This window comes from Lampris incognitus, chromosome 19 (assembly GCF_029633865.1).
Source record: "Lampris incognitus isolate fLamInc1 chromosome 19, fLamInc1.hap2, whole genome shotgun sequence".
NCBI lineage: Eukaryota > Metazoa > Chordata > Actinopteri > Lampriformes > Lampridae > Lampris > Lampris incognitus.
The window spans coordinates 9,295,128-9,319,448 of NC_079229.1; the positions used below are offsets into that span (position 1 = coordinate 9,295,128).

The 24,321-nt window shown below is 44.1% G+C and overlaps 1 protein-coding gene across 1 annotated transcript in view; it reads left to right on the forward strand.

Moving 5' to 3' along the window:
* Nucleotides 1–24,321, forward strand: part of tnikb (TRAF2 and NCK interacting kinase b) — a 117,161-nt gene that overhangs the window by 47,589 nt on the left and 45,251 nt on the right. Inside the window, exons 3-10 of the mRNA XM_056299595.1 lie at nt 4,890–4,946; nt 5,486–5,611; nt 10,667–10,777; nt 11,687–11,777; nt 12,136–12,266; nt 12,455–12,509; nt 12,780–12,858; nt 15,994–16,169. Coding sequence (XP_056155570.1) covers nt 4,890–4,946; nt 5,486–5,611; nt 10,667–10,777; nt 11,687–11,777; nt 12,136–12,266; nt 12,455–12,509; nt 12,780–12,858; nt 15,994–16,169 — 826 coding nt within the window. The remainder of the gene's footprint in view (nt 1–4,889; nt 4,947–5,485; nt 5,612–10,666; nt 10,778–11,686; nt 11,778–12,135; nt 12,267–12,454; nt 12,510–12,779; nt 12,859–15,993; nt 16,170–24,321) is intronic.

Genomic DNA, 24,321 nt, shown 5'->3' on the forward strand with positions numbered 1-24,321 from the left:
GGAAGGCCTGCAGGCTTCTGAGATGGTGGCTGTAGATGGTACTGCATAGTCAATGGGTACTGAAGGGTGGACATTACCATTGTGTAACAGGACATCTTTCAGGCTTAACTTTGATGAATCTATAAAAAGATGCCATTGTTGTAGGTCATGCACACAACCCAAGGCCACGAACAATCAATCATCCACATCAACCTGCGTAAAGAAGTTTGTTAGATGTTCTTGATGGTTCTGAAAGATAAAAAAAATTGTACCTGGTGACAGCAAACCCCGTCCTTGCAATTTTGAACAAAGAAGTTCTGCTTTAGTTTTTGGCAAATCTAAGTCCCTGACCAGGTTATTTATGTCTGGCTGTGTTATCAGATGAGAATAACCAGGCATAAAGGGTTCAACATCTGGATCAGTGTCGTTATCCACATCTGGTTCATGTGTTGTGGCATCTTCATCTGCCTCAGCTAGGATCCATGCCTGTGGTCGCTTCGGTACTGGCAACCTGTCATCATGTGGCACTGGTCTCATGGCTGAAGACAGATTGGGGTATTCAATCAATCAATCAAGTTGCATTGTATAGCGCTTTTCTAGCTGCAATAGCTACTCAAAGCGCTTTACAATTAATTCACACACACACACACACACACACATCTCTAATGTCTTATCAATTCAATAGATTTCTTATTATTAGTAGAGAAGCCAGATACATTGGTCAGACAAAAGTAACAATCCGTCACATGATCTTTGTGTTCTCGCCATAGAATTGGCACTGCAAATGACATTGACTTCTGAGTACCTCTGAGCCAAGCTCTCAGGTTGACCGCACATGTTGCACAACAAATGTGAGGAGCCCAGGGTTTCTCTTGGTCACCAATTTCACATCCGAAGTAGAGCTCATAGGCCTTCTTATTAACAAGTGCAGTCATTATGCGTCTTTGAGCGTATACTCGCCACAGATGTTGCAACATTGACGAGACATTTCTGCTACATTAAATCTTCCTGAAGACAATAAATCCTATTGTTAAATATACTCACTATGCTATTGCCTGAAGAACATGTGCATCAACATGCGTCCAAAACAGCATCTGTAAATGTGAGCAGCATTTTAGCCTGGTCTGCCAGCATCTGATCTGCATGCCTAAGACAACATTTGCATGGCACCTAAGCGCATGCCCAGACGTGCGTGGACTGACCAAAACAGCTTGCTTTGTGGGCATTATAATATTTATGACGGGAAACCACAAAATAGGCTATATCTACAAAATGGTATGTGATTGGGCATTTTTAAGGTGATTTTCGTGATCAGCAGCCCAAAATCCATAAACTACAGATAGTGCACAGGTTACGAAAGCCCGACATACGAACTCCCGTACTTCGAACCGACCTCCTCCGTAAAGCCCATTATTTAAAAAAAAAAAATCAAGTTACGCACAATGGTTCGTACTAACGAACGGACGGACTACTTTGCGCGACGCTCAAAACGCTGCGCGTTTTAGGCGGCTCGTCGGCCTGAGCGAGAGCAACGCCACGCCGTCGTCGCCATGTTAAGTCGGCTCGCGTAAGCGTTGTGTGCGTTGTAAATGCGATACAGTGGGCGGTGATGCGCCCAAGAAAAGGAAAACGACCACGACTGAAGCGGAAGTGGAAATAATAAAGTGTTCAGAGAGGTGAAACGCTCTCATCGTGTCCCCCCCCCCCCTTTTCGCTTACCTGTTGAGGCGAGCCCCCAGCGGGCTCTCGTTTCTGGCGCCAAATGGCCGGCCTCCGCCGGTCGCGACCCGCTCCGGGGACAGCGGCAGGTGGGGAGTTTGAAATGTAAGAAACGTTTCTTTTAACAGAAAATGTAATACCAATGTAACCGGTTATTTTCTCGCCCGGTGCGGGATTCGATACGAGGTGTACTGCACCACAAGGCGACATCACTAGCCGCTCGGCTAAAGGGTCAGACCCGTTAGCTAGGGGCTAACGTGTCTTATTAGTAGTTTACATACCTATACACTGATTCGCTCTGTCAATCATAAATGCTGTACTGTAGTTATATTTATTCTTATTACTACTGCATTGTTGTATTTGATGTTTTCGGTATTATGTACAGTAGGGATGCCCCATATATCGAAAATGTACTTTCATCATCGCGATATCAACATGCGCGCTATACGGATCGCTAAAGACTGCTTGAACTGCGATAAATGGCAGTTTGTGTTGAGTTTGGTGCCCCCTTCTGGAAAAAAGGCGGTAGTGTCACTTGGCTGATTCCGCCTCGGTAACGACGAAATGTAATGTAAAAAATAAAAATTCTAACATTACATTAGTTACTCACTCGGAAAGAACTGGTAAGACGTCAGTTTTAAATTGAGACTGTTACGTAATCGTTTATAATATAAACTGCCGGTTAGCTGCTTTAAATAGGCCGAGATGTTGTGTGAAAGTGATGAAGAAATTGTATTGCCATGCAACCAAGTTGGTGGTATTTGGTCCAGTGTCAGTATAGCGGCTGTAGCCAGGTGCATCCCCCCCCCCCAATAAAACCATATTGCTGGAATAGCAATAATGCATTTCATTTTTTTATTCAGTGTGCATAGACTGTTCATGGTCTGGGGTCCGTGTTAGCAGTAAACTTAAAGCAGAGGAACATTAAAACTGTATACTTCAGTATTTGTTTATTTGTCGCGAGTCATGTCGTCCTCGCAGTATTCAACAACGTTATAGCATATGGCGTGTTTTCCTAATATCGTGCAGCCCTAATGTACATGCTTTTATCTATTCTTGGCTTGACTACTGTAATGCACTTTATTCTGCTATAAGCAAGGGCTCCCTCCCTCTACCGTCTGCAGCTAGTCCAAAACGCCGCTGCTGGGCTCGTTACCGGGACAAGGAGGCATGACCATATCACTCTAGTGCCTACCTCCCTACACTGTCTCCCTGTTATATTTCGAATTTATTTTTTAAAAAATGTACTGCTCACTTTTAAGGCCTTAAATGGTCTTCCTCCTACATACATTTGTGATTTCTTGACCTGGCGTATCCCTCCTTGACCAATAAGATCTGCAGATGGAGCCCTGCTAGTTATTCCCAGGTCTCGGTTTGTTACAAAGGGTGGTCCGGCTTTTGCTGTATAAGAGCCCCCACACTGTGGAGCTCTCTTCCTGTTGAACTAAGACTAGCCAAGTCTCCAGCTTGTTTTAAATCTCGTCTTAAAACGTTTCTTTGAAAGTTTTTTTTTTTTATAAATGTTTTTGTTTTAAATTATTATTAAATTATTTTTGCCTTGTCTGGTTTTATTTTTTTGTGAAGCACTTTGTAACGTTGTAGAAAAGTGCTATAGAAATAAAATTATTATCACATACTAAATACTAAGACAAACTTTTGACTAATTGACGCTAGATGTGAACTGTATGTAACTGTTCCGATTTACATACAAATTCGACGTAACACTCAAAACCGGAACTCGTTCATAACCCAGGGACTACCTGTACGCCCAGAAGTGTTCAGGAAGCAAAATCTTCGTTGTCCAGGTGTTGCCTCTACTGTTGCCTTTCACTCCTGTCTTTGTTTATTTGCTTTGGGGATGGGATATATTTGTATGGCTACTTGTTGTATGAGTATTGTGTTATTTGCACTTAAAAATAATCATAAACAGAGTGCAAAAAAGGATCACTGTTTACTTCTCTATGTTGCCATCTTGAATTTATTTGCTAATTGCGAGTTCCTTTGATTAAGATCGTCAGCCAGATAAGTAAATGTGAAATCTGTCCAAAGATTTAAAAAAAAAAAAACACATTTTTTTACTTTATTCTTGGATTTTTCCCTCCTTTCTCTCCCCAATTGTACTTGGCCAATTACCCCATGCTTCCAAGCCTTCTCAGTCGCTGCTCCACCCCCTCTGCCCATCCAGGGAGGGCTTCAGACTACCACAATCCTCCTCCAACACATGTAGAGTCGCCAGCCACTTCTTTTCACCTGACAGGGAGGAGTTTCACCAAGGGGACATAGCGGTGGGGAATCACGCTATTCTCCCTCCCCCTGAACAGGCGGCACAATCGACCAGAGGAGGCGCTAATGCAGCGACCAGGGCACATACCCACATCCGGCTTTCCACCTACAGACATGGTCAGTTGTGTCTGGAGGGACGCTCGACCGAGCTGGAGGTAACACGGGGATTCGAACCAGCGATCCCCGTGTTGGTAGGCAATGGAAGAGATCACTATGCTACCTGGACACCCCAAGCAATAAGCAAGTTTTAGACATAAGAAAATGAAAGGCGTGTCGTAATACTGCAGTTCACATGTGCATTTTGAACTGGGGGGGCGGGGGGGTACCGAACAGGTCAACAACATACCATGTACCATTGCATTCCTAATTTACTGTTTAGGATTCTCATCCTAAACAGTGTAACCATCATTCCCTAATGTTTCCAATTCAGTTTTCCTTAAATCAAAAAAGTAAAGACCAGTTAGACAAGTTTAGTCCTTTTTGTCAAAAGACTTAATGTACCTGCTGGAAACGGTGTCATTATTTCTCTTCTGTGTGTCAGCTGCCTTACAACGTGTCGCTGCAATGTTAAAAATCTTGCACTGGATCAAAACTAACATTTGGATCATCAAGTATTCAAGGACTCTTTACTAGGCCACAGTGTAAGAGTTGTCAGGGTTTTGTGTGTGTGTGCAGGCAGCCACGATGCTCAGGCTGTTATGACCTTGGTGAGAGATTGTCGCTTTGGTGTCATACTACAATACACACACACACACACAGGGATTAAAGGATAGAGTTGTTGGCAAAACTTTTATTTTAGATTCTTATCTCTCGCTTTATCTCTTTTTTCCTCTATCATCTCCATTTCACCCCTCTCTCTCTCTTTCTCTCTCTCTCTCTCTCGCTCTCTCGCTCGCTCATCTTTTTAGGGTCGTCATGTTAAAACAGGCCAGCTTGCTGCCATCAAAGTCATGGACGTCACAGGGGTGAGTAACACATTTAAACACACACACACACGCACGCGCACACACACCACAAAAAAACTCATGCATACACGAAAAGAAAGAGTGGTGTATGTAAACACCACTCTGAACGGCTTCCTCTGGTGTGAACCTGTGTGGAGGAAGTGAAAGGTGGTGTGCCTTGCCTTAGGGCACTTTTGACTGCAGCATTTCAGAGAAGTGACGGAAGCGCTGCTTGTATGCTGCTGTACACCCATATAGTTCCCATCTGGTGCAGGAAGCTCAGATGTACCACTTTCATTTGTGCAGGAGAAAACCTTACACTTTATTATTTTATTTTATTTTTGTGGAATGCACGTTATTTATTGGTTTATTCACTTTCTATAAATATTGCACAACAGATTCAGACTTTCATTCACCACTAACGTATGTTGTCTTGTGTGTGTATGTGTTTGGTGTGGTATGTGTGCATATATGTTTTATGTGTGGTATGTGTGTGTGTTTTTGCGTGAACATATGATGAATGGTGTGTGTGTGTGTGTGTGTGTGTGTGTGTGTGTTAGGATGAGGAGGAGGAGATTAAGGCGGAGATCAACATGCTGAAGAAATACAGCCACCACAGGAACATTGCTACGTACTATGGAGCCTTTGTCAAGAAGAACCCCCCTGGCATTGATGATCAGCTATGGGTATGTGTGTGTGTGTGTGTGTGTGTGTTTGTGTGTGTTTTGTGAGAGAGAGAGAGAGAGAGAGAGAGAGAGACAGAGACAGAGCGATTTAGACTGGTGAAACAGGTCACGTTTGCTGTGTTGCAGTCTTAAAGGCTGCTTTGTGTGATTCCCACCTGAGCGCTGACCTCTGTTGTTCAGTGATGTGAACAACAACAACAGTAACACATCAAACGGACACGTTGAGCAGACAGAAAGGTTGCAGATACACAAGCACATTTGTTGGCATCTGCCCCTTTTGAACACGTTCACTTGATGTCAGTTTACTGAGATCGCTGCATAGCTTGCTGAGGACCGTGTGTGAGCAAAGTTTTTTCGTGTGTGGCCGGGCTTCAAACAACAGCAGAACCCCTCAGCCGGTCCCGAGTTTCTCAATGTAGGAATGCGGGGAGTGAGTCATCGACTTTGTATCAACCGCAACCGCTCGGCAGCTCCCTCTGATATTATCTAGTCATATTATGCTTAAGGAAAGCTTGAATATCACACGTGGTCCCTTTAAAACAGTGCAGGTTGACCGTATCATTGCACTCGTCTTGATGTTTAGTATTTTTCCCGTTAATGTGTCGCTCATTTATGTTGTCTGGCTCACAAAACATGTTCGCAAATGTTCATGTCACATAGTTCAGAAGCAGATTTATCTCCAGTGTTATCAGCCAAGTAGATTTACACTTACAAAGAACTTGGTTGGATGCATACTTGGTTGGATGCATACAGTATACCAACAGGTCATAACATGACTTTGTTTAAGTAGTGTGTACACTCGGTATAAGTAGATGGGGAAGGTATGTGCAGATTTGCAGACGAGTGACAAATTAAAGGAAAAACCTGAATGCTACAGTGAGGCCAGGGACGGATTAAACCAATCTGGGGCCCGGGGCACAATAATTCACGGGGCCCCCCTATAACAACACCAGAGAGTCTGAAAGCAATTTCACCAAGCAGCTTTGATTAGTCATGTGACTTACAGTAATCACCGGAAACAACGCATGTGATATTATTAAAGGACCTACAAAACGTTACATTATTATTATTATTATTATTGTTGTTGTTGTTATTATTATTTCACCCGTCACCAGCACTAACTGCTAAGGCGCGCAAACGTCACGTTAACGTTACCTCCCAGAATGCATTGAATATGTAAGGGATAATGTACAGTGAGCCAATTATTATTACGAAATAAACCCCGACAGGGTGATTCAAGACCCCTCCGTCTTGAATCACCCTTGAATCACCCTAATGATTTTTGTTTTTGTTTGTATGTGTAGCCTATAACATTAAATTGTACATTGGTGCTAATGAATCCATATTTGAAATAATACAGGAATATTTTTGGCATACAACTGGAAAAAAATATTGTAGCGAATTCGGGGGACAACACAAACACAGGAACTGCCGCGGCCGGGAAGCGAACCCATATCGCCCGCACCGCAGGAGACATCGCTAACCGCTCGACTAAAGGGTCAGACCCGCCAGCCAGCGGCCAGCGTGTCTACTTATCCATGCATGTTACAACATTTTGCCACCATGATTGAGAATTCTAGTGAAATCATGTCTTATATAAACCCTGGTAATCGACATTACCTCTTGTAATGATTATTTATAGAAGGGGTAATCATTGGGCGGATTTCAGAGGATGTAATTTCGCTAATCTTGGGGGCCCCCAGAAGGGCGGGGCCCTGGGGCCCGGGCCCCGTCAACCCGTGCATTAATCCGTCCATGGGTCCAGAGGCTCTGTTGTGCAGTGGAGGGCATTTTCCAGGAATGGTTCGGGTCCACTTGTCCCCCCAGAGGGAAGGGTGAATGCAAAGCAACACCAAGTTATTCTGAGTGATCACTGTTATCCTATGATGAAACCATAGAAACTGAATTGGAGTAGAATGAACATAACGTTCCAACACTGCAGGATGGTCAGGGCGGCGGCCATTATTTTTGAAGGGCCGCCAGTGTAACGAACTGTGACCATTGTAGCGGGCTAGCTTCTGTATAAACTTCCGTATAAACCGACTTGCAGCGAGTCGCACAGGCACTGAGGTGAGGTTTTGCAGTAACAACCAAACGAGCAGTGGAGTAGTACGAACATATGGCCCCAGTGACATGTTATGAACTACTCAAATGACCATGGCATTCAGTTCAATGTCCATTCTACTCCAATTCAGTTTCTATGTATGAAGCATTTCTGTCCCGATGGGCGTGGTCTCTTCCAGGGTGACAGTGCCCACATCCACAGGGCACGAGGGGTCACTGGATGGTTTGATGAGGAGGAAAGTGATGTAAATCATATGCTATGGCCATTGCAGCCACCAGATTTTAACCCAGTTGAACACCTATGGGAGATTTTGGACCGAACTATTAGACAGTGCGCTCCACCACCACCACCATCAAAAAAAAAAAAGGCCCTTCAAAAATAAGAAATAAAATAATTAATACAAGGTGTTTTTTGCTTGTAATAAGTGAAAAATCTGCCAGTGGAACTAGTGGAAATACACCTGTTAACAAGATACACCATCTAAAAACAAGTCCTTACAGCTCAAGGAAATTTTGCTTGTTGGGTGACTGTGTCTTATATTAAGTGTAATGAGATATTTTATCTTAATGTGAGACACAGTCACCCAACAAGCAAAATGTCCTTGAGCGATAAGGACTTGTTTTTAAACGGTGCATTTTAGACGGTTCAAAACACACACGTGACCTGCGGTATTACTATAAGCCTTTAAAACTTGCTTATTAGGGTCCGCGGTGGCGTAGCGGTCTAAGCATCGGCTTGGTGTCGATGCAGTTGCCCACTGGGGACTGGGGTTCGCGCCCCGGTCTCGTCAGATCCGACTATGGCCGGACTCGATGAAGCAGCAATCATTGGCAACGCTGTCTTCGGGAGGGGGGCAGAGTCGGCTTGTGTTCGTCATGTGAATGCGTCTCTGGGTGTGTCGGAAAAACAGCGGTTCGGCCTGGAGTCGCCTTGTCACGAAAGTGGGGAGGCGCTTTCCTTCGAGACTGCCGGCCGGAGAGATGCAGTTGGCGAACGCATGCAATACGAGGGTGGGTGTTTGAATTAAAATAGGGATCAATTGGCCACTAAATTGGGAGAAAAAAGGGAAAAATCAGAAATAAATTAAAAAAAAAAAAAACTTGCTTATTGCTTGGGGTGTCCAGGTAGCATAGCGGTCTCTTCCGTTGCCTACCAACATGGGGATCGCTGGTTTGAATCCCCGTGTTACATCCGGCTTGGTCGAACGTCCCTACAGACAGAATTGGCCTTGTCTGCAGCTGGGAAGCCGGATGTGGGTATGTGTTGTGATCCTTCCACGCTCTACGTCCCCCTTGGGAAACTCCTCACCGTCAGGTGAAAAGAAGCGGCTGGCGACTCCACATGTATCGGAGGAGGCATGTGGTAGCCTGAAGCCCTCCCTGGATTGACAGAGGGGGGTGGAATAGCGACCGGGACGGCTCGGCGAGTGGGGTAATTGGCCAGCTACAGTTGGGGAGAAAAAACAGGGGGGGGAGATAAAGCACTATATAAATGTAATCCATTATTATTGTTATTATTATTATTATTTATTATGTCACTAAATGTTGTGTTTGGCGGCATGGTGGCGCAGTGGTGAGCATGGTCGCTTCACAGCAGGAAGGTCCTGGGTTCGAGCCCCAGGGTGGTCCAACCTTTGGGATCGTCCTGGGTCGTCCTCTGTGTGGAGTTTGCATGTTCTCCCCGTGTCTGCGTGGGTTTCCTCCAGGTGCTCCACCGGGTGCTCCACAGTCCAAAGACATGTAGGTCAGGTGAATCGACCATACTAAATTGTCCCTAAGTATGAATGTGTGTGTGTGTGTGTGTGTGTGTGTGTGTGTGTGTGTGTGTGTGTGTGTGTGTGTGTGTGTGTGTGTGTGTCGGCCCTGTGTGATGACCTGGCGGCCTGTCCAGGATGTCTCCCCGTGTGCCGCCCGATGACTGCTGGGATAGGCTCCAGCATCTTCCCGCGACCCTGAGAGCAGAATAAGCGGTTCGGATAATGGATGGATGGATAGATGGGTGGATCGATGGATAGATGTTGTGTTTACTGTTAGGCTGAAGTGCATTGATGACTTTCATATCCAGGCTATCTGGTGACTTGCATGAAATAACTGAGATGACTTATCCTGTACTAAGAGGCCGGACAAATCCAGTATTGCCACACAACCCATAATAAAACTAATATATGTCAGTGTATTACAATATAAGGGTATAGTGGATGGTAGTGTGCTATAGGGTTTTCCATTATAAAATGCGTGCCGTGGCATAAGTAAGGTTGGGCAACACCATTGTGCACTACGTGAGAACACTAAAGGCATTTTGTATGTTATGCCAGCCAGGAAAATGACAATACGCCGTGTCAGAGTTCATTTAAAGGGGATGAGAGGAGCTGATTTGATTGACCAAGTTGAAGCACACCCCAACTCCAACTGCTAATAATGAATTCATTCTAATCCAGCCTGTTTTATCAACTGTGCCACGCTGTGCACGGGCTGTTGCATCTCTGATCACCCAGTTGGCAAAAAAAATATTGGACATGCCTAAATACATGTTGGGGTTTGTGCACAGATTCACGAAAGTGGAGCCCAGAGAGATTATGAACAAGTAATTCTCGTTGGCCTGATGAGCCTCTCCTAATGCTACCTGCCTGGAGATCCAACAGCCAAAGCACACCCTGCCCTCAAACTAGGTGGTAAATGTTCATTCATAGGATGCATGTTTCTAACCACACCTGCAGGCTTACACAGTCATCCACCCGCCTCAGATTATCCCAGTACAAACGAAACAGGCAGATTTGGGGGTGGGGTTCCGGACATGTAAGATTTTGTTTATGTTTATAATGATCTAGTTTGCCCCATGAGGAAACTCTTAACACTAGTGGTTTTGACATACAATGTGTAATGGTGTATATCTGTACATGTATGTGTCTGTATTTCTTTGTGCTAATGAGAAAATGTGTGTTTGTCTGTATAAATGTGTACGTGTGTGTGTGTGTATGTGTGTGTGTGTAGCTGGTGATGGAGTTCTGTGGCGCTGGCTCGGTGACAGATCTGATCAAAAACACGAAAGGAAACTCTCTGAAAGAAGAATGGACCGCCTACATCTGCCGAGAAATTCTCAGGGTACACACATCTATCTATCTGTCTGTCTGTCTGTCTGTCTGTCTGTCTAAAACAGGAGTTTGTGCTACAAGGTGATAAACACCACTGGTAAAATATGACTCCATGTCGGACAGAGTGATCAATATCTCACAGTTGCAGTATAAGAAATGATGCATCTTCAGCTCCGTAGAAAAAGATGATCAGATCTTAATTTCAAGTAAATAACATAGAATAATGACATATTCTTTGGCCCTGTGATGGCCTGGCGGCCTGTCCAAGGTGTCTCCCTGCCTTCTGCCAATGACTGCTGGGATAGGCTCCAGCATCCCCGCGACCCTGAGAGCAGGATAAGTGGTTTGGATAATGGATGGATGAATAACATATCCTGTAATCAGCTGGTAATTGGTTCCCCCTCAAAGCAGTGTTTGTTAACGAATCTCTTTTACCGTAAGAGTTTCCTCTCTTACGTTACCCTTCAATGACAGTTTACACACCATCAGATAGAACAACAGTGACTGCCTCATCCCAAACAGTCACATGACCCGTGTTTTAAGGACATGAATATATTAATCATTCTCTCATTCCCTACCTCTCCCCCTTTTTATATCTTTGCACTTTGCCTGTCCATCCATCTTTATCTCTGTCAACCTCAATCTGTCTGTCTTTCCTTCTCACTGTCTCTCTCTCCCGTCCTTGGTTCTCTATTATTCTTTCATTGTCTTGTCTATTTCTCCCTCCCTACTTCACTCTCTCTCTCTCTCTCTCTCTCTCTCTCTCTCTCTCTCTCTCTCTCTCTCTCTCACTGTCTGTCTCTCTGTCTCTCTCTGTCTGTCTGTCTCTATCCTACTGTCTCCCTCTCTATTTTTTCATTCTCTTTTCTCTCTCTGTCCCGACCTCTTTCTATTTTTTGCCTCCTCTCTCTCTCTCCAGGGTCTGACCCATCTCCATCAACACAAGGTTATTCACAGAGACATCAAAGGCCAGAATGTGCTGCTGACCGAGAACGCTGAGGTCAAACTAGGTGAGCATGCATGGTTAAGCATGCACGTGCACACATACACACATGTGCACGCACACACACACACACACACAAACATGCACACGCATTCGCCCCTCCTTGAAGTTTTAGCAAGGTTTAGAAAACCTTTGTTAATGTGGTTTTCTCTACAAATATGATCATATTGAACAGTTTTATTCAGAACGTTATATAATATTATAAGCCTAGTACATTAAGAAAGACTGACAGATCGACAGACAGGTTGGATGATAGACAGACAGATTCATATATACATGACACATGGCACTGGTTACCTCATAACACTATGGGTGAAACAATAATTCGTGCGTGTGTGCGTGCGTGTGTGCGTGTGTGTGTGTAGTGGACTTTGGGGTGAGCGCCCAGTTGGACCGCACCGTAGGTCGAAGGAACACGTTTATTGGTACTCCATATTGGATGGCCCCAGAGGTCATCGCCTGCGACGAGAATCCTGATGCTACATATGACTTCAAGGTAGACTTCAAATGTGTGTGTGTGTGTGTGTGTGTGTGTGTGTGTGTGTGTGTGTGTGTGTGTGTGTGTGTGTGTGTGTGTGTGCGCATTTGTGTCATGCACTGTTAATGCAGGCGCTTGTTTTAACCCACCCATCCCTCTTTATCCTATCTCTCTCTCTCCCTGTCTCTCCATCTCTCTCTCTCCAGAGTGACCTGTGGTCACTAGGTATCACAGCCATCGAGATGGCAGAGGGAGCGCCACGTAAGTCAAAACTGTTTGTTTGGTTCAGCTGAAGTCACTGGATAAACAATGTCCAAATCAGATCCACAACTAACTTCAGTCCTCCCGTGTCCTTCTTTCCTCTCCATTTCTCTCCTCCCTTCCTTTTCTCTCATTTCCTCCTCATTCCTCTTTTCCATCCTCTCCGGTTCTCCTCCCATTCCCTCTCTTCTCTTACTCTCTGCTCTTAATTTTCCTTACTTTTCCTCCTCCTCTCTCCACTCATCTTCACCCGTCTTCTTGACTCCTCAGCACTGTGTGACATGCATCCAATGAGAGCTCTCTTCCTCATCCCGCGAAACCCGGCCCCCAGACTCAAATCTAAGAAGTGGTGAGACACTAACCCAACACACACACACAAATGAATATGCACAAGTGGTACGAGACCTTCACCACTTCTCTGCCCAGGTTCTGTACACCATTAACCCTTTTTAGTCCCTTTGACTCTGCTACCAGTGGAAAGCAAAAAAACAAAACATGTAAGTAGCTATGTTTCAATCCAAACGTATTGCAAATATTAAGGAGATACTTGCATCAAAATCTGATAAGGAGTGTGGGTGTGATCGACGAGTAAAATGGTAGCCCTAAAATCGCATTTATGGCCAGATGAGCGATATCGGCGGTCGAGTAACTGATTTCCGGTTGCCTCGTCATGAATTACCATTAGCATAGAGGGTGTGTCTGTAGCGGGATGCTATAAAAGCGGAGACGCACCCTTTTGGCTCGAGGGAATACTGGCTGAGCAACATATTCATGAGGCGAGTAGTCAACTTCCACTGAGAAAGAGGAATCGTCTTCCACATCCTCAAACTCAAAGCTGCTGTCGGCGGTCTTGTTGCTCGCCCTTTTTTTTTTTTTTTTGTAAAGTGACGACAGAGCAGGAAAGGGGCTGTCACCAGTGAATTTCTCGTTTTTCTACGGCAAGTGGGTTAGCCCACCCAGCCACACCCACACGACCGCCGTGAATTTCAGTAGCCAATAGCTATGAAATCATAAAACCACACCTACCTTTCAGTTGTAATTCAAACCACCCGTGTTAAAAATGTGCTCCGAAACAGCATGAAAGTATCTCTTTAAGCAAAGCTTTCAAAAGTCAATAAAAGAAAATGTCATTTACTACATGTCTCAAGCCACTTTTGTTTTTAAACAACCTCCTTGGCAGGGCACACCAGCACCAATTTGATTGCTTAGCAGTAACAGCCGATAACTCGCAGTAAACGCTTATCTTGGGAGAAAATTGATAATCATCACATACAGTAGTACAGTACCAGTTCAAAGTTTGGACACACCTGATTGAATATATGTTTTTCAAAATTAGATATCGTTGCCTATTTCTGAATTTCCTTCCAAAACCTGAAAAATAGACATTTTGAAATGCCCCTCACCCCAACAAGTTGTTGCATATAGTACTTCAGTAAAATTATGTAAAACACAGCGAAACTCTACCATGAGTAGGCGTGTCCAAACTTTTGACTGGTACTGTACCAGTACTTACCACTGGAGGAGCTGTCATAACAGGTTTAAGTCATTTAAATCACATGACGTGACTATGCTGTACTTTATCATTTATTAGAAATATCCATATCCAACACCCTTTATTGCATTTTCTCTTCAGATTTCAGCTTTTCCACCTGAAGTGTGTGTAAATGTCTTTTTGTTTTTTATTTTTTTGCGAAATTCAAAATTCTGGCGTAAACATTCTTGTTTTCTTATGCGCACCTCAAATTTTGCATAAAAGCACATGGGTGGAAACATACCTACCGTGGTGCAGTGGGTTATGACCAGCTGGCCTGGATCAGTCTGATTCACAAAGGACCAATAAAATTGCCCCACACCCCAAACAGAGAGACACCAGAGATCGGAAGAGAGCTGAAGCTGTAGGGATGCAGACCTGCATAGCTTTCTCCCCATGAAAACCCTCTTGTAGGTTCTTTCTGTCTGTCTGTCTGTCTGTCTGTCTGTCTGTCTGTCTGTCTGTCTGTCTACAGTATGCATGTCTCACACACACACACACACACACACACACATACTTGAACATCTTCAAATGAGTGTAACATACAAATGTACTTTGACTCTAACACACACACACACACACACACACACACACACAATCTCTCTCTCTCTCTCTCTCTCTCTCTCTCTCTCTCTCTCTCTCTCTCTCTCTCTCTCTCTCTCGCTCTCTCACTCACTCACTCTTTCTAAAATTGGAACGATACAGAGAATTGGACTTACGAAGTTAGTGTGTCTCAGATCAGGAGGACAGTGGAAGACCGCTGGTATTTTGAGCCAAGAGACTGGCTTTAAATCTCTTCGTTTGATGGGGAGGTTGTTGGAGGAAGTGATCAGTGCACTTCCTGGCTTCTTCAGAGAGGCACTAGGAGCGAAGTGTGGAGAGAATCAGCCAGCTCTGCGGCCTCTTTTTCCATCTTTGTCAATCCGTGCAGCAGTGGAGGAGCAGGAGGAACTGAAGGGGGCCGTTCTATCTTTCAAAACACTGGAGCTACATGAATTCTTAAACACATCATAGAAGGCCTTGTACACAGTCACTGTAAAGGTTCTCAACAACATCACTAGCCGGTGTGCAGGAGTTGAGGTGGTTGAATGTGTTGGCACCAGGCTCATCCCTTAAGGGCAGCTGGAGGTCCCTGTATAAACCCCCACAGAGAAACGCACTGCGGATCTACAGTGGAGGGTGGTACATGGGGCTGTGGCTACGAACAGACATGTGGCACACATTGATCCTAAGGCAGGGAGCCACTGCTCTTTCTGTAACGATGAGGAAACTCTACAGCACTTCTGGCTCAGATGTCCCAGGTTGAGCCCTCTTTTCTCTGTACTGCAGCAGTGGCTCAGAGGTTTAGGAGAGGTTCTCAAAGACAGCCTGTTTGTCTTTGGTCCGAGGTGAACGGCAACACAGTGCAGACGTGCCACCTTGGTTCATTTTCTGATAGGTCAGGCAAAAATTAGTGTTTGGCTTAGCAGAAGGAACAAAATGAAAGGCACGGGGTCCACAGATGCTACACTCATGTTCACAGGTCTAGTGGCTGCTCGGCTGAAAATTGAGTTCATGTTTTTCAAACATATTTCAAACTTGGAAGGATTTATTTCTATTTGGGGACATGGGGATGTGCTGTGCACTGTAGAAAACCAAGTGCTTCTTCTTAGTTTCTGAAAAAAAAATAGGGGAAGGTCTGTATCCTTCTGTTTTTATTGTGTATGGCGATTGTTGTGTTTTTCACTGTATATGAGTATTTGTGTTAATGTTGTTATCTTGATGTGAATGAAGAATTGGACTGTTAAAGGTCAAAGGTCTCGTTCTCTCTCTCTCTCTCTCTTGCTCGCTCTCTCCCTCTCTCTCTCTCCCTCCTCTCTCTCTCTCTCTCTCTCTCTCTCTCTCTCTCTCTCTCGCTCTCTCTCTCTCTCTTGCTCACTCACTCACTGATTACACTCCCGTCTGTCTGTGAAGGTCTAAGAAGTTCCAGTCCTTCATAGAGAGCTGTCTGGTGAAGAGCCACAGCCAGAGACCCAGCACGGAGCAGCTTCTCAAGCACCCCTTCATCAGGGACCTACCCAACGAGAGGCAGATCCGCATCCAGCTCAAAGACCACATCGACCGCACCAAGAAGAAGAGGGGTGAGAAGGGTAAGGCTATGATGATGCCAATGTCATGTTAAAAAGAATATCCTCTAACCTCTGGTTCATGGCTCTCTGTGTAACTCTGCTAGACTTCGGGCCTTTACCTGTGTCGGGACAATTATTTAATTCCACTCTGACAAAGGAGGAGCGAGACAAAACTCTCTTACACTATTGCCACACGTACATATGTTCATGAATCTTAACTCAATGACTGAAATGATGAAACAATAAATATGTTCACAACACACATGTAAATTGTTTACAGATTAACTAAGTAATCGCTAACGTAAGGAAAAGAAAAAAAAGCCATAACTCTAAATAAGAAGAAAGGATCTGGAGGAACCACTCTATCAAGTGAGGTCACCGCAGACGCTTGCTAAAATCTTTGTCATTGTCACAATAGTATGGTGGAACCCCAGGGTTCTGGAGAGTATCTGACTTGTACAGCATTAGCTACAATTTTAACACAGTATTTGCGAATAAGCCCAACCATACAAGTATTGATGAAAACAATAACGAGAAACAAGATAATGCCTACAATCAGGGTATGAATGAATGACGCACCCCATCCCCCCGTGACACACTGTCTTTCCCATGTGCCAATTTTACATAAAAAGGAAAGAAATACGTAGGCTGGCAAGGACGTCTGTCTTCAGACTGCCATACATTATTTACATATGTACACCCAGCTCTTATCAACACAGATAATCATCTTATCAACACCGATGTCATAAAAAAATCATCAACACAGATGTCATAAAACCTTTTTCATTCACAGTCTGTGTGAATGGTCTGTCTGGGTTAGGCAGTCCTGAAGTAGCCGTGGTAGTCAAAAGTCTGTTTCAGTTGAGTGAGAGCTGCGTCAGAAGCCTCTTTCCACGTCACATCGTCAGTTGGTTTTAGTCCGTGGCCATGCATAATAGATAACAGCAGCACCTCCAGGGATGCATTGTCACAAATCCACTGTCTACAGCAGCCTGTCATCCCTAAAAATGACATGAGTTGCCCCTTAGTGAGAGGTTTTGGGATTTTGAGGATGGCTTCCACTCGTTTTGAGCTCAGTGTTTTACCCTCTTTCTTTTTTTTTTAAGAGATCTCATGCCCTAGAAAGGTGACCTTTTTCCTGGAAAAATTGCAGTTTACTCAGACTGGCCTTGTGGCCCTACTCGGCCAGATGTTTTTGCAATGTAATGGTACCAGTCTCACAAGCTTGTTTTGTTGATGAACAAATCATTAAATCATTAACATACTGTCTCAGTATGCACTGTGTCAGTATTTAGGTCTTCCAGCAGGGAAGACCTAAATTCTCCAAACTTAAATGCAAAACCTGCAAGTAGACTGCCGGGGGCTCAACATAACCTTGTGGCATCCTGGTCCACATATGTTTTTGTTTTTTTTTTTAAAATTTCCCCCCCCCCCTTTTTCTCCCAATTTAGTGGCCAATCGATCCCTAATTTAGTTCAAATACCCACCCTTGTACTAACATGCATTCACCAACTGCATCTCTCCGGCCGGCAGTCTCGGAAGGAGACGCCTCCCCACTTTCGTGACAAGGCGAATCCAGGCCGAACCACTGCTTTTTCCAACACACAGAGACGCATTCATGTGACGAACACAAACTGACTCCGCCCCTCTCCCGAAAACAGCGTTGCCAATTATTGCTGCTTCATCGGGTACGGCCATAGTCGGATCTGACGAGACCGGGGCGCGAACCCTGGTCCCCAGTGGGCAACTGCATCGACACAAAGCCGATGCTTAGACCGCTACACCACCGCGGACCCCAGACACATATATGTTTTACCCTGAAATGTGAACACAAACCAATACTGAGATTGTGGGTGCACAGGGACTCTGGAAAATGCATTTGCCAAATCAAAAAAAACCCACATGCTGTCAGGTGGGACCTGTGAAAGTATTGTATGTGGATTAGGCACAATAGGTGCCCATACGTGCACTTCTGCATTTACTGCTTGTACATTTTGCATGAATTGACACCCTGCTGGCTGATTCTCTGGCCTTATCTTTTTTAACACTAGAACGACCGGGATATCACTCCTACCGGGATATGACTCCTACCTAAAACGACCACGGTTTTTAAACTCTATATTCTGTCAAGATAGATACCCAATTGAGATATTAATGCATTGTATATGTTAGTATCTCTGTTAGGAAACGACTCTCTAGCCCTTAACTCTAACCTTAACCTAACCCCCTGTAGACCCACCGGGATTTCACTCCTACCTAAAATGACCATGGGCAGTCAAAATGACCTCCGGTTTTTAAACTACATTCTGTCAAGATAGATGCCCAATGGAGATATTAATGCATTACACACATGTTAGTATGTGTGTTAAGAAACGACTGACACCAAAATTAACATTTTAACAACTTTAGTCATATTTTTCAAACAATTTAAAATTGCCGCTGTCCAACATCTGTAGATACTGCAACGCCTCAGTGGTCGTCATGGTGCATCTGAAACGGCATCTGTAACCAGACAGCTTGGCAATAATCAGAAATCAAGTTTAGACTATTTCTCTGCACTGGAGAACACTAGTGTGTTTCTAGGACAGATGTCTGTGAATGTTCTCATTCATCCAAGTCATGGTTATCCAAAGGAATTGAATCAAGTGCAGCTGGACTTGGTATATATCCGTGAAGACGTTTCGCCTCTCATCCAAGAGGCTTCCTCAGTTCGTTCTTTCTGACTAGACCAAGCTAGTCTGACTGGCTGGTGATGAAACTCAGATATGTATCCTCTTTGGAGTCGTTATTAGAGCTATTGATGTCCATGGCTCTTTTGTTTTCCAATGTTTAGCCATGCCCATCGTTATCAGAGCTATTGATGTCCATGGCTCTTTGTGTTCCGATGTTTAGCAAAGCCTGTCATTATCAGGGGTATTGATATGTGTGGCTCTTTTGTTTTCCGATGTTTAGCCACGCCCATCGTTATCAGAGCTACTGATGTGCATGGCTCTTTGTGAGCCGATGTTAAGCAGCGACGGTCGTTGGGGGTGTTAGTTTCGACTTCGTTAGTGCTCCATTCAGTGGTCATGAGTCGTTGAAGCCATTAGTGACCGACTGTTGTTCTTGGAGGCTAAGCTTCTTGAGTCTCCTGGGTAGAGATGAAAGGACGGCATTGTAAGTGGGAGATAGGTGGTGTCGCAGACCTCCTCCTCTGTTGAGGGATGGTTTTCGCATAGATGGCTTCCTTCACCCCTTTTTCTTCTAGGAAAGAGCAACGAACTTGGCGAAGGAAATGATGCGACCAACACACATTGTCCCTAGGTGTGTGTGTGTGTGTGTGTGTGTCGGCTCTGTGATGGCCTGGTGGCCTGTCCAGGGTGTCGCCTTGCCTGCCGCCCGCATCCCCATGACCCTGAAAGGAGGATAAGCGGTTTGGATAATGGATGAATGGATGGATGACGCGCATGATCACGTGCAAATTACGAGCCGCTATTTTGGCCCCTCGTGGTCGTTTTAGGTAGCGCTTATCATAACTTTTGGGGGTTTTTTTGTGCAATTGATCTCAAACTCATTTCAATGCAAATACATGCAATTTTAGAAGCATTCATGGAGATGCAGGTCTATCTTTTTTTCTCGCAAAGTTATTAAACTTTGAAAATCCAAAACCGTCAAAATGACTGCCTTAATAAGTGTCCTCACTGGTGACAGGGCACATGGGATGATGACTCCTGCTGCCAGCAAACTGTTAAATGCTGGTGTTATACCTATTACTGCCTCTGGTTTGAGTGGATATTGTGCCTGACATGGACGGTATGTGCTCATAGTATCTTTAGCGGGACAAAGAGGCATGACCATATCCCTCCTGTGCTTGCCTCCTCCCTACACTGGCACACTGTTATATTTCGAATTGATTTTAAAATTTCATTGCTCACTTTTAAGGCTTTAAATGGTCTTGCTCCTACATACATTTCTGATTTACTGACCTGGTATAGGCCCTCTCGACCATGAAGATCCGCTGATGGAGCCCTGCTGGTATTTCCCAGGTCTTGGTTTGTTACAAATGGTGATCGGGCTTTTACTGTTGGAGCCCCCACACTATGGACCTTCCTGTCCAACTAAGACAAAGCAAGTCTCTAGCTTCTTTTAAATCTCATCTTAAAACTTTTCTTTTGATGAGAGCCTTTACAAATGTTTGATATTTGTTTTTATTTATTTGTACTGTTTTTATTTTTACTCTTATTTGGTTTTACTCTTATTTTTGCCTTGTCTGGTTTTATTTCTTTGTAAAGCACTTTGTAACATTGTTTTAGAAAAGTGCCATATAAAAGTTATTAATATTATTATTATGTGTCACAAAGATGGGTTCATCCACTTTAACTAACCCCACATCATAATTATCCATGGCCCATAAAATTTGTGGCACTCCTTGCAACTCAGGTGAGTCAACGGTTAACTGAGAGAAATCCCCCCCCCCTCAAATTGAATTTACTGCTCTGTGCTAAATGCACAATCCGTGTCCCCATAAAAGTGCTCTGAAATGGGCATCTATATGCTTGCATTCGGGGTGAGAATTGCACTCCTTCTCCCCTATTCTCCCACACGTGGTCTTGTGACCACTGAGTGACCCACTGCCCTAAGTCCTTCCACTGGATGTCCCACGTTTTGTGTAGAGACCCATGTGGTGTTGAGTTATACTCCCTGTGGAGTTTGGCTACAGCGGGGGATGGCACAGCCATCAATGCACACATATCATCCCAATGCATCCAATCACTAGTCATAAAATCACTCTTTCCCTTGCCTGAACCAAACTTTCTCAAACTCCTTATCAACTCCTTCACTTACATTGGCTGTGACATGCTAATCAGATTTTTGCATGAACATGTGCTGTGGTGAAATGAGTGTTTAATATTTTAAGCAAATCGGAGGTTATATCTGTCTTGGCCCTGACAGCAGCAGATCACATTGATAGATATGTCGAGTGGCTTGCCTCGCCTCACCCTAATTGTACATATTGACCAGGGATGTTTGTTACTCTAGTGACTTTAATTTCTTCAACGGTATAGTGCAATATCAAGCCCAATGTACACATCCGGAGTCAACTAAAACTGTTTTTTTTTTTTCCTGTGACTTCTAAAATAATTTCGGGTAAAACCTCAAATCTACTCATTTTTGTCAAGTTGAATTTGACTTGGTGGTCGTGTGTGTGTGTGTGTGTGTGTGTGTGTGTGTGTGTGTGTGTGTGTGTGTGTGTGCGTGCGGGTGTGCGGGCATGTGTGTGTGAGAGATGGGGGGGGGGCATTCACCAGATTCTGTAATCATCCTCGCCGTCAGTCACGCTTCATCTTCGGTGTACACAATGTGTACGTGTCCAGTGGGTCCCCATTTCTTTCTTGGTTCGGTACAGTCTTTTGCCCAGTGGTCACGGGCCCCACAGTTCCAACATTTCTCATTTCAAGGGTCTGCATTGCGGGGTCCTCTACTCGGAGCTCGACCTCTGCTCTGAGGAGCACCACTGCACCCTCTGCTTCTCCCTCTGCCTCTGTTGGTGCTCTGCTGAGTCTGGAGCTGTGCCAGCTGTGCCATTTGAAGCTGATCAGTCAACCGAGCTTTGGCTCGTTGTGCTTTTGTCTCTGAGAGCTTCATATTCTTTCCAACATGGATGGCATGCTTGTGAACAGCAGCCAAATGTCCTCTATCCCAGCCCACAGTGTTTGCGTACCTGGTGGCTGATTTTTTTCGTCCATGCCATCCAGGAAACAGTTCTTGAGCTGCTGCTCATATGGGGAGTCATTTTGTTTATTCGGCAGTGCTTGTGGTGCTAGTCCGCTGTTTTCTCTGAAAACTTTGCTCAATCTGACTGCACTGCTACACCCAATGTGACTCTTGTCCTATATTAGGTTTTACAGCTAGCTAAACTCTCCCTTGCATCATATCCTCCAAGGAACAGACCAGTGTTGTATATGGACGGGATTTAATAACAAGGAAGTGTGAAACTGAAAATAAACATACAGAAAAGCATACATCAGTATACCATACAAAATAGCTTACTCCATCTAGAGTTACAGTTAGGATAAATAATCCTCTATTTTTCAGGAAACAAAGGTAAGTATAAAACTAACATTTTCTTTGCAGGAATAAAATGTAAGTTGTAACTAATCAGGTATAGCATTGAACACTGTATTTACGCTAGCATCAAAAGTATAGCCTGAATGCCATCATTAAAATGTGCTGTCATACATGTTACCAAAATTATACAAACTGTAGCAAATGTGTAAAAAATACTTCAAAATAAAGATTCTAGCCATGATGGATAATAGCTTTACTTACAGATATTGCCACTCAAAGGGTAGAAACTAGGTGATGGCTAATGATGAAGCATAAATATTGCTGTGTTGTCACACCATTTTCTTGTTGTCACAGGAAAAGGAAGTAGCTGAAACTGTGGTACTTATCTATGCCACTAGAAGGCAACAGGCTCAAGATACTGGAACTATGCCCCTAGTGGCAGGGAGGCTCTAAAAATAAAGGAAACTGTTCCATTACACTGACTAAAAATTCAGCCACAGTCTCGCCAGGCTGCTCTTTGCAATCTTTTGTTATCCCCCATCTTATGGTGGCTGGGAAATTGTCTCTCATTCTGCCACAGGGTCCCTCCACATGGCACTGATAATCAGCATTGTCTGCCCAGTTATAATGGTGAGTTTCATCCTCGACTGTATCCGCCTGGTATGGTGGTGGGGCAGTCACTGGGCTTCGTGTGACAGGCTCTGCTACTACAACCAGCTGTTTTCAGGCCTCTTGATGTAGACAGGCAGGCTGCTGTTGGTCTGCGTCAGGAAGGAGAGCCAGGTCTTTGATTATTTGCCCCCCATATCTCTTTTCACTATACTTTTGCCTATTTCTTTTCTTTACCTCCTCTTTCCACATCAGAAACTCTTTCCAAACTACTTTACTTTTACCTTTTTCTCTTTCATGTTTTTCCATCTTATCCTGCAGGGGTTTTTTTTTTACAGTTGATTTACACTAAAACTACCACTTTTCCCACATTGAAATCTGTTTACAGGATTCATCACCATGTTTTTCACATAATTTTCACACATTCTGACAGACAACACTTGTCAGTTAAAATTTGCTTTGGTTTTCCCCCATTCTGTTATCCTGTAGTGACTCTTTTACCTTGGACATTTCCTAAGCCTGACATTCAATTGACATTATTCATTTTTTCTTTTGCCAGTCAGTTGTCACCCCTAAGTGAATGTCATTACCTTCAGATGTCTTCCCGTGGTCTTCATTACTGTATCCTCATTTAGATAAAAAGCCGTTTCACACAATTCCTTTCCCCACAATCTCACAGACAGTCTCATCTCACCCCGGGAGCCAGATACGAGCTGTCCTCGGGGAGGTAGACTTCCTGGGTCTTAGGCAATTTTTTCAATCCCTTCACCAGACTGGTCAACCAGATTTAATCCGTGCAGAAAGTGGCAGTAGATATCCTTTGAATTGATTGCTTAACGTTTCACCGAGGACTACCCATGTGAACCTTATCTTATGGGATGAGGCCTTCACACAATAACAACAGTGACTCGGCCTGCCAGGGCTCCTGTGTCTTCAAATGCAGAAATCTAGGGGTGTGTGTGTGTGTGTGTGTGTGTGTGTCCATGTAAGGTTGACGGTAGGGGTTTGCTTTCAGAAACTCTAACTGATATTTACTATTCATACTAAGTTTTAGGAAATTATTAACCATAGAACATTTCCAAATCTCCCTTTTCATACAGTGTGATTATTATGGGGAAAAAACATGTTTGGATGACATCACAGGCCACATTGGTAGAGGTACCACCCAGTTAACTGTACTGTTTTATGGACTGCTCTTTGTTCTGTATACCCTCATCTCCCGAGGACCTTGGATTAAGCAGGTATAGATAATGGATGGATGGCTTAAATGTACGTGTAAAAGTTGCATTGGAGAATGCTTGTTTTGATTACAGGGAGCAAATTTGATTCAGCAAGTGAAGTATCCATTTTGAAGGAGTGCCCTTACTTCACTATATTTGGGCGCTTTCATTGCCAGTCTCATGGGAGGCGAGGGGGATAATTTAATGTTAGCTTGCCACTGATATGAGCTAACTGCATGTGTGATTCTTTTTTTCTTTTTTTTTTTAAATAAATTTATTTCTAGTTTTTCCCCTTA